Source organism: Anolis carolinensis, chromosome 2, assembly GCF_035594765.1.
Source record: "Anolis carolinensis isolate JA03-04 chromosome 2, rAnoCar3.1.pri, whole genome shotgun sequence".
Lineage (NCBI taxonomy): Eukaryota > Metazoa > Chordata > Lepidosauria > Squamata > Dactyloidae > Anolis > Anolis carolinensis.
The window spans coordinates 210,112,688-210,123,970 of record NC_085842.1 but is presented as its reverse complement, the minus strand read 5'-3'; the positions used below and the strand labels follow the sequence as shown (position 1 = coordinate 210,123,970).

The 11,283-nt window shown below is 40.4% G+C and overlaps 1 protein-coding gene across 1 annotated transcript in view; it reads right to left on the bottom strand.

Moving 5' to 3' along the window:
• Positions 1-2,801: 2,801 nt before the first annotated feature.
• The window catches only part of LOC100567570 (retinol dehydrogenase 16), a 32,647-nt gene continuing 24,165 nt past the window's right edge, over positions 2,802-11,283 (bottom strand). The window contains exons 4-5 of the mRNA XM_016991105.2: positions 10,365-10,528; positions 2,802-5,581 (exon numbers count right to left, since the gene is read on the bottom strand). Coding sequence (XP_016846594.2) covers positions 5,364-5,581; positions 10,365-10,528 — 382 coding nt within the window. The 3' untranslated portion in view covers positions 2,802-5,363. The remainder of the gene's footprint in view (positions 5,582-10,364; positions 10,529-11,283) is intronic.

The following is an 11,283-nucleotide window of genomic DNA, read 5'->3' as shown; positions in this document are numbered from 1 at the left end:
TATCTTGTCTCCTTCATTAAAAGCCAAAATGAATGTTAGGCGTCCACAATACCAAGCTGTTTCCTGGGTTACGTCTTTTAAAGACAACATTAAAGCGCAAATCACAGGTGTGTACTCTATTAAGGTTGGTTGCAATTATTCTCCAGGAACCTTTCAGACTGTGATTGTTTTGAGATATAGAAAAGAATTGCAAAAATTTATTAAATTTTATTTTGAATCTTGCATACTGAGAAAATTGCTCTCTGAGAGTTTTGCCTTGACCAAAAAATAATGTATGGTTATCTGACTTGTGGGAAGTTTATTAAACTTCACTATTCATTAAAACAAAGTCATTAATTAAACGATTTATTAAAAATAAAAGAAACTGTTGCCTTGAGGGTTGCATCAGAGCAATTAGAAAAGGGATTGGAGCTATGACAGTAAAAACTTTAAACAGCTAATAAAATACCAACGGGACATTCATGCTATAATTTTCAAAGGCCAAGATTCAACCTGGTGGATTTACAAACTCCTTCAATGAGCAATAGATATAGAAACTTGATTAATTTCCAGTGTGTCTGTTTGCTTCAGACAAGAGAAAGAGAATCAGATTTATAAGCAGCATTATCTCAATTCAAATTTGAAAGCACAGATGGAAGGTAAGTTTGTAAAATGGCCCATGTAGTTTGTATTCTTCTTTAATACGATCATGTTTGATCAGTACAGGCATCAGCCCCCAACTTATAAACATTTGACTTACAAATGACTCATAGTTAAAAATGGGTTGAGACAACAGGAAATGAGAGAAATTAATCCCTCAAAAAGGAAATTAACTTCTGGAAGAGTTAAAGGAAAGGTGTCTCCACTGAAGCTTTTTCACCAATCCTTGTTTCCACAACAAGCCAAATTTTTCAAAATCTAATGGTCACGGGGACGGAAAATGAGGTGTACCTATTCCGATTTACATACAGATTCAATTTAAGAACAAACCTACAAAACCTATCCTGCTTGTAACTTGGGGACCACTTGTGCTATGGAGAGTTGTATCTGGGTGTGTTCCTTCAGCACAATGAAAACACTGGTGATGCAACAGTAAATAAATATTGAAAACAGCTCAAGAAGGACTATAGTGTGTGCATGATACCCATTTCTCCTTTTTCATTCGTTCCCTTTGCTTCAGGAGGGAGCATGAAATGGGACCCCCTCCCCAGAATGAAAATAAGTTCAGTACAAAAGCGGGTACTGTTTCCTTGCCTGCTTTTCAGACCACGTGGCGCTTCTCACGTGGCCCTATGGAGAATTGCTATTTTCTTCAGAACCCTGCCTGTTGGGCCAATCGGAGGAGAACAACACCATTCTCCTTGCCTGCGGCCTGCCTCGCCTCATCTGCCACCACTGCACAGATGAAGGGGAAAGCATCACAGAAAGAGTGGTATCTTCAGCCCTGTCTTTAAACTCAGTTCTCTTGTGCAGACTGAGGGGAAAACATCTCAGAAACAGTGGTATCTTAAGCCCTATTTTCAAACTTGGTTCTCTTCTGCAGACTGAGAGGAAAACATCACAGAAATAGTGGTATCTTAAGTAACACTGATGCTTTCAATCCAGGTCATAATGAAGAATATAAGGACAAACCATGCCATTGCCAAAAATGATGGGAAGGGGATGGGAATTCCCCCTCCCCATTGCTTAACGGAAAAAGTAAAATAGTGGGGCTGGGCACTGGGCTGTGTGTGTGGTGTATGGAGCATCTTTGACATTTGGCAGGAAGGAATTGTGCCCTACCCTTCTGCTTTTTTTTTTTTCGTGTCAGGAGCAACCTGAGTTGCTTCTGGAGTGAGAGAATTGGCTGTCTGCAAGGACGTTGCCCAGGGGACGCCCAGATGTTTTGATGTTTTACCATCCTTGTGGGAGGCTTCTCTCATGTCCCCGCATGGAGCTGGAGCTGATAGAGCTCATCTGCGCTCTCCCCGGGTGGGATTCAAACCTGGCAGCCTTCAGGTCAGCAACCCAACCTTCAAGTCACAAGGCTTTAATCCACTACGCCACCAGTGGGGCCAGTGGGGGGAAAGAAGGAATGTTTTAAAGAGATTTTATTTATAGAAAGAAAAAATCCCTAAAAATTAGGGGATGGCCCAAATGTTATAAATCTTGGCGGGCTAAGAGTGGTAGATGTGCCCTCCATGTGTGGCGATTATCACCCCTCTAGCCCTAAAACTGAGGAAGGGGAGCCCAGGGAAGCCTGCCCATTGCCACCAATGGACCAAAAAATTTCGTATTTTCAGATGCGGAACAAAAACACCTGTTTTTGGAAGGCTTGAAAGCTAAGATGGGAGTCTTACAAATGAAACAAACAAACGGATAGCGATTTTATACAAATCCACAAATCTAAGGGATAGTAGACCAGTTTTGGATGAGAGCCAGATGCTGAATATGGCCACAGCCTCTGATATCAATGGGTTCAAGGAAAGTGCTGGATAGAGATTTGGTTCTTTCTCCACCTTCTTTGGTGGCCTTGGGATCTATCTCATGGAAAGTGGAGGGAGAGGGGTTCCTCCCAGTACGCATCCGTTGTTCCTTACTTATTCTATAGGTGATAGAGCCAGTCTGAAATAGTAGTTTGAATATTAAAATGAGAGAGATCAAGGAGCAAATCCTCACTCTGCCATGGCAATCCACTTGGATGGCTTTGAGGCAAGTGACACTGTCTCAGTTCCAGAGGAAGGCAATGGCAAACCCTTTGAAGAACTCTTGCCAAGAAAACCCCATGAAAGGTTCAATTTAAGGTCACTGTAAATTGTAAATCACTTGAAAGCAGACAAAAATATTGTTTTAAACTTTATTTGTAACTTCGGTGCCTAATATGAAAAGATCAATATGAAGTTCATCATTGCTCATTTGGATTTGTAACGCTCTGGAATAATTTTAGTATAATAATGGCCACCCGCTTCATAAAAACTCCTCTATTTTAGTTCTCTCCATTGCCAAGAGGCACCCCTTTCCCATTAATATCTATTTCACATTATTGATCTATGAAAATGATCCCACCTCTTATTTAGTGCATTTATCTATAAAATTTCTATCAAGCTGATTTACAAAAACAACAGCAATAAATTCAAAAACCAAACATATTTTATAGACATATGAATTGCTCTGCTCAAAATATATACTTTGTAAATATAATGTACAGTATCTATTTTTTGCCAGATGGCAATAGCTTAATTATTGCCACCTAAGTTTGGTGGTCAAAAGTTAAAACTCGTCCTTTCAAACCATCTCTAGTCCAGAACATGTCAACCTTGTTCCAGCTAAAATACATACCCCTTGTGGGGAGTATCTTAGTCCTCATTTTCACAGCCATATAATGCTGTTTGATCATTATGTGATCAGCCCATACTCATATAATGCAGTACGATGCAATTAAACTGCATTATATGAGTCCACATTGTCCATATTGTTGGAGTTCAACCTCACACTGTCCAAGTCTGCAGTCCTCAATGAGGAGTAGTTAGTTAGCTTAGAATAGGCTGGGGGAAATCCCTTCTTCCTTGTCTCCTGAATGATAGTTGGAATGCATTTCTTCTCTCCTCTCTGTTTCTGCTCTCATTCAGATTGGTTGTATGGAATTGATACTTTGAAGGTGTATGCCTTTTGTCTTTGACTTTCTATTTTTACTTGGTGTGTGCTGTCTGTATTGAGACCTTACTCTGCTTGTGTGTCGGGAGAAATTTAATGCCTGGAGATTTTTCCCTCTCTCTGAACCCTAGAAGAGATGGGGTTAGTTAGAGTAGCTAGGATCCAGTTATTTACTATTAAGAAATATAGATATTATTTTGTAAATAAACATTTTGTATTTTAAAGACAGAACTCTGGATGTTTGCCTCCTAAGCTCTAAATTCTTTACAGCCACATGGCACTTCACGTTCGGCTTGCTGTGAGCTGAATGCTCAACAATAAGTATCTTGTCTCTGCATATTTTTGGATGCGCTGCTGTTTTTGGATAGTCTCCCTAATACAGTTTCAAATTGAATTATATGGTAGTGTAGATGGGACCTCAGTCGAAGGGTATTATTAGGACACACAAACTTCAACACAAAGAAAGGTGGGGTGAAATATACATTTTTAAAAGGCACAGATAGGTCTGGTTTTGAAAACACCTGCAGCATGTCCAGTATAAAATTGACAGGATACAATGTGAACCATAAAAATTACACAGTATGGAAGGAACCTATGGACTAGCAAGTCTGCGGCATCAGCATATCTGCTTTCTTCCATGCTGTTACACAAGACTGCCACTTTTGTTCTGATTATAAAAAAAAGAATAAAAGATTATCATGCATGTACTTAAATGGTACCATAATTTTAAAGAACATACATACAAAAGTAAACAACCTGCCTGATTATTATTGTTATTGTTGTTGTTGTTATTATTATTATTATGTTTATGTTTGTTATGTTTATACCTCCCTTTATCTCTTCTGAAGGGGACTCAAAGTGGCTTAACGTAAAAGTATTAGCATACAATTTAAAATATACGAATATGCTTGACTGATGACTGTACTCTCTGAAACCATATTGCAACCTCAGTTCAAATGCATTATCTTTCTTCACTCTTAGAGAAGTAACCACCACACCAACTAATATGAAACTGGCACCAACGGCATTTCAGGCAAGTTGGGACACAGGCAGGCACATACAAGCCAAAACGAAGTGAGGAAGAGCCATGTAAAAACACAGCAAGCACCTCTCTTGTTCCTTTCAGTTAATTTTAGAGGAAGAATTTCTGCTGGACTGGAACTTAGGGTAAAAGGATAACAAGGATCTGGACCATCACCTTGACCCTAAACACCACCAATAATGCAGGAAGAACCTTCGTTGTTGTACAATTGCACAAAAAGCACCTAATAAATAGAGAGTATGGCTCTTAGGGAAAAACTGGCATTTCTGTCTAAACCATCTCTTGGTTCAGCCAGTCAAGAAGAGTTTGACATGGTAAACTTGAGAGTTAAACAAGCAGCAGTAAGCTAGATTGATCAGCGGTCAAACTTGTTATAAGGCAGCTTGGTGTGTACTTGTCCTGAGGCTAGTTGGGACAGAATACCTGGAAAGGCACCACTTTTTATTTAATGAAAAATCAAGGTTGGTGTCCTGTAAATGAGGAAATTCTGGGTGGGAAAATACATTACTGGTCCAATAGCTCTTTCAGTGAACTGAAGCAGGAAGGGAGGTATAACTTGGTTTGGAATGTAATTTGGAAGAAGCCCTCATAAACAAGGCTTCTTTCAAAGAAGTTTGTAAAGTCCCTATTCTTTAAAGAAAAATCTGTGTTGGTTCTAACCCACAGCACCACCATAAATTCAACTCGTTTTATCCAGTGATATCCCTGCCTAACTGGTCTGTGCTGGTTTGGGATAAGACCAACCAAACACCAGATCATGCACCAATACTGGCATATAGCTCATAGGAATATAAAAGAGCTTGGCATCCCAGCCGGCAGAGTAGCGCTTGCGAGGGTAGACAGAGGTCAGGGCATGCTCCATGCAATTGGTAACCAGAGAGAGGTCAGGATTGCAGTGGGCTTGCATCTCAGCAGTTCCTTTCTTCACTGTAAAGGCAGGAGAAGAAGGGGAAAATGTGTCAGTTACTCTCTGTGCAAAGTGACTTAATCCCACAATTAATTGGCCCAATTCCACACATATTACAGTATTGTGGACTCCCAGATCATGTGTTGGCCTCCTAGATGATAGAATCCCAGAGTTGGAAGAGACCCCAAGGGCCGTCCAGTCCAATCCCCTTCTGCCATGGAGGATAACACAACCAAAGCCCTCCCAACAGATAGCCATCCAGTCTCTGCTTTAAAACTCCAGAGAAGGACACCTCACAACAGTGTATTCCTAAAACACAACAAAGGAATATGAGGGCTTTCAGATGCTATTGGGCTACAATTCACATCAAGTTTAGTCACCACGATTTCTGGTAAAGGATGATGGAGACTGCAGCCCAACATATGGAAGATATTCCCTCCTTCATTAAAGTCTCTGTTACAGTTTCTTTTATCACTGCGGGAACACTGAAGATGATCCTGGCAGGCCCTTTTAAGAAGTAGCATCACTCCATGGAGATTCCTGGTGGAAGTTTCATTCAGATAAAACAGAGATGAGGAACATATGGCCCTCCACATGTTGGATATGGCAATTCCCGTCAACCCTAGCTGGTTAAACCAATGGTGCAGGATGCAAGAATCTACAGTCCAGAAAAAAATTGGAGGGCTAGTCAGTCTTCATCCTTGTCTTGAATTAAAGCTGTAACAATTCAAAATGGTTAGAACACTTTGTTGGGCTCCTTTTAGCCTCCTCACTTAAAAAAAAATAGCTTGTCCAGACAGTAGTTTTGAAAAGAAGGGCATGTATTCTGGACACTGGCAATGCTACTGTCTATGCACACTGACAATGCTACTGTTTTGATATGCCTAGTGTCAATGATTGATTGATTGATTGATTGATTGCATTTATATACCTCTTTTCTCATCCTTGGGGGGATTCAAAGTGGTTCACAGCATAATCAATGGCAAAATTCAACGTCTCACATATGTAAACATCAAATATCAAAACAACAACATATAAGAATAGAATAAAAACCATTAAAACTATATAACTGTGATAACAATCACAGACACAGCATAAAACACTTAGGCCATTGCATCAATCCTTGGTATCTTTCCATATTTCTGTCAGTGGCCAAATGCCTGCTTGAATAACCAGGTCTTGACTTGCTTCCTAAATGCTAGGAGGGAGGGGGGGGGCAAACAAACCACATAGGGGAGGGAGTTTCACAGCTGAGGGACCACCACCAAGAAGGCCCTGTCTTTCGTCCCCACCAATCACACCTGCAATGATGGCAGGACCAAAAGCAGGACCTCCCCGGCTGATCTTAATACTCTAACTGGCTCATAAAGGGAAATGCGTTTGATAGGTAAGCTGGACCAGAACCATTTAGGGATTTATAGGCCAAAGCTAGCACTTTGAATTGTGCTCGGTAGCAGACTGGCAGCCAGTGGAGCTGACGCAACAGGAGGGTTGTGTGTTCCCTGTACACCGCTCCAGTAAGAAACCTGGCTGCCACCCATTGGACTACCTGAAACTTCTGAACAGTCTTCAAAGGCAACCCCACGTAGAGCATGTTGAAGTAGTCTATTTGAGATGTAACCAGAGAGTGGACTTACTTCTAGTGTTAACTCTTATTTGTATTTATTTGCTACTTCTTGTTCAGTATTATTGTGTACAATCTGCCCCTCCCCTACATTCATTGGTATTAGGGGTGCATGACCCCACAGAAAGTCAGAAAACCATGAATAAAAAGTACAGTAGAGTCACACTTATCCAACATAAATGGGCCGGCAGAATGTTGGATAAGTGAATATGTTGGATAATAAGGAGGGATTAAGGAAAAGCCTGTTAAACATCAAATTAGGTTATGATTTTACAAATTAAGCACCAAAACATCATGTTATACAACAAATTTGGCAGAAAAAATAGTTCAATACGTAGTAATGCTACGTAGTAATTGCTGTATTTACGAATTTCGTACCAAAATATCATGATATATTGAAAACATTGACTACAAAAATGCGTTGCGTAATCCAGAACGTTGGATAAGCAAATGTTAGATAAGTGAGACTCTACTGTACAACTTTTTAAAAACTTGAGATAACACTTCTTTAGGAATTTCTAGGTCCTTCAGCATGATTTCACCAAAGGTTTACCATAGTATCGCGCTGAAGACCTACAAAGGCCCAGAAGATGTTGACCTCAGAGCCATACTGGAGGACCTAGATTCTAGAGAGAATACATTAGCCAAAGTCATGAATAATCAAATTCACAAAAATTAAACATATAAATGTGAGGGGCCAACTGTACTTGGTTGTTGTTGCTACTTTGGTGCTTTTAGTAGATGTAAGATCTTTTGTAAAAATATAAATAACAAGCAATATAATAAATCAGGGATGGGAAACAGGCCACCTTTCCGTGTTTCTCTTTTAAGTTCATTTTTCCAGTTCTTGTTTGGAAAGAGAAGCACAAACTTCTCTGGGCAATTCCTGACAAAGTGTCGTAAGTGTATGTGTGGGGCACACAAGTGCAGGCTCTCTGTGGCTTATATCAAAATATCTCCTTGGTGTTGCACAAGAGGGGCCCAATATCAATTTATTCAGAAGCAATCCGCCAACCATCAAGCCACACTGGGGCACATCCCAATCAGTCATCCAGTGATAGAGGGTGAGGGAAACTACACCCTCTTGCTGCCCAGCTAGAGTTGCGCATACATGGAAAACGAGGCAGGTTTCACTTGCTCAGACCTGCTGCAGCCTCAAGAGAGAACACACATAGCTCTCCCAGCACCACCTGATTGCTGCTACACAGTTAGAGAAGAAAAACAGCAGCTGCTCCCTGCACCTCCAGCTATTGCACAGTCATTAAAAACAAGGTGGAGTTCCATCACTATCAAACAAGATTTTGGTTTCAAAGAAGCTGGATATAGACAGCCAGGTATGGGCAAACTTCGGCCCTCCACGTGTTTTGGATTTCAACTCCCACAATTCTTAACAGCCGGTAGGCTGTTAGGAATTGTGGGAGTTGAAGTCCAAAACACCTGGAAAGCCGAGGTTTGTCCATGCCTGGTCTATACTGACCATACAATGCAGTTGCAAACTGCATCATATGGCAGTGTAGATCCAGCCTTAGACATTAGAAAAGAGACAGACTTTTAGTCCTGCATAATGCAACATTTCAATCCATTTTGTTTCTTTAAAACCTGGCTCTTCCAAAAGGCCTTTGATGCTTAATTTGTTGTTGGATTGATCGATCTGCCCATTCTATAATAGCCCCATTCTTGATGTGTTGCCATTGTTATACTGCATTTTATTGTCCATTTCAACTGTGAAATTACCTTTCCCCATTTTGGCACATTCTGCACTTTGCCCGGGTTCTATGAATTAGTCTCCTGTTTTTAACATTGTATGCTTCATGTTGATTTTACTGATTGTTTTTACTGATGTTGATGTTTTTATTGGGATAATTGTGTTATTGCTTTGTTATTGATATTTGATTGTTTTATTGGGCAAGGCCCCATGTAAGCCGCCCCGAGTCCCTTCGGGGAGATGGGGCGGGGTATAAAAATAAAGTTGTTGTTGTTGTTGTTGTTGTTGTTGTTATTATTATTATTTATGGCAAAATTATATTTCACTTTTTTATTTTATTTTTTTATTTATTTATCTTCTGCCTTTCCTCAACCTACAACCTTTTGTGGGAATAAGTCCCATGCTATCCAAATGAGTATGGGCCCAAGTCCAATTGGACGCAGTAGAACTTACTTACAACTAAACATGCACTGGATTAAGCTGCATGTTGATGTGCAGAAGTTGAGTTATTCCTCAGAGCAAACAGCATCCTGTTTGCTGATGTTTCAGTAGTCAGCAGAACAACAAACTCTTTCAACCCATCATTAAGAGTGGGGACGTGAATTGTCTGGCCCTCTGGATGTTGTTGAACTGTACCTACAAACCTGTCAGTAACATAGGCAATCACAGCCCTTCTCTATCTATTTTTGAGAGTGTTGCTGAAGGAGGTATAACCTCACACAATACTTCTTTTCAAGTGGACAGCAGCAGCGGGAGTGCTTGAAAGTGCAACTCAATCTCTCTGTTGTAAGCTTGAGTTTATCACACAAGGCAAACAAATTATAATTACAACAGGGCAATAATGTCTTTAGTGGGGAGTTATTATATTTCATAACTTCTCTCTCCTGGGGTACTGGCTGAAAAGTAGTTCTTTTTAACAAACACAAATATTCCATTAAATATTTCCTTTCGTACAAAAAAAATACCTCCCAATGGTCTCACCACCACCTCAAACAAAAGAAGACAGTAACTCCATGTAATAAGTCCCAACATTATTCTACTTCTGTGATTTGCCTGCTACAGGTGATAAATCTGTAAGCATGGACATATGCCTGTATTACATGCACAGCATAAAGCCATGACTGCTTCTCCTTCTATAGATGTTACTGTCCCTATTTGTAACACTGCAACTGATTGGTTGCTAGCTATGGGGACACAGTTGTATAGCGGCTTGGATGTTCAAAGAATACGTAGATAAGGGAGAGCAACCAATACACAAACACACATAAATGAAGGCCTATCTATGCTGGAAAAGATTTGACTCTGCTAAGTGATGATTAGATCTCAGCTGTAACTTCCAGCATTCTTCGCCATTGGCTATGCATTGTTTGGCTGATGAAAGCAGCACCTCAACAACATCTGGAAGGCCACACAGTCCCTACTGTTGAATAAGAGAAGTGAAGACAATTTCAGACAACTTCATGGTATTACTCACTTCCTTCAAAGTATCTCTCCCCATAGGCATGCTTGATCTCATCTGGAAGCCTGTCCCAGAGACGAGTGAATGTGTCCACCAGTAATTTCTCATTTGTGACAGCAGTTTGGAAGTAGCCTGGCTCAATTATACAGACCTTTACTCCAAACCTGGCGAGCTCAATCCTGGAAGAAAGGAAAGAGAATAAGTCATGTACTTTGGAATATAGTATCTTCTGAACAGCTTCAGATTTTCTTTCACGTAAGAAAAGTCTTTTGTGGTCAGATCTAGGGATCATAGTCCAACTTCCAGTTCACCTTCTGCCAGTTTGAAGCTTCCATTTAACTATTCTTTGTGCCTCAAGTAAAGAGCAATGATATTTAACCCTGCTATACTAAAACAAAATGGAGATGTGGCTGCTCATACATTTTGGACTGTAACTCCTGTCAGTACAGAGAGATGATGGGAAATGCAGTCTAACAACATCTGCAGGGAAACCCACTGTTGAAATCTGAAATCCATGAGTGGGCAGGGGTGACAAAATCCACAGAGTTTCTTCTGCCTGCTCTCTAAAGCACACAGGGACATTACCACACAGCTCTTAAAATATTGAAAACACTTTCCATTATTTCACACTTCATTTTGGATAAGAGACTTAGCAACAAGTTGCTAATTCCCAGCTCTTTCATGATTTCCTACCAGCAGCTTATGCCAAACTATTTTCACACCTTCGGAGTTGGATCTGCAACAAAAACATGGACAATTTGGATTTGAGTCAAAATACAGATTGAGTTGCAACTCTCCTCGTGTTGTTGGAGTGCAGCTCCCACCTTTCCTTATCATGATCTCAGCTGGTTAGAGTTCATGAAAACTGCAGCCTGATATCTGGAAGGCCACTCTGATGTAATAGCAGAACTTCAGAAATTTAAATACAGGCAGT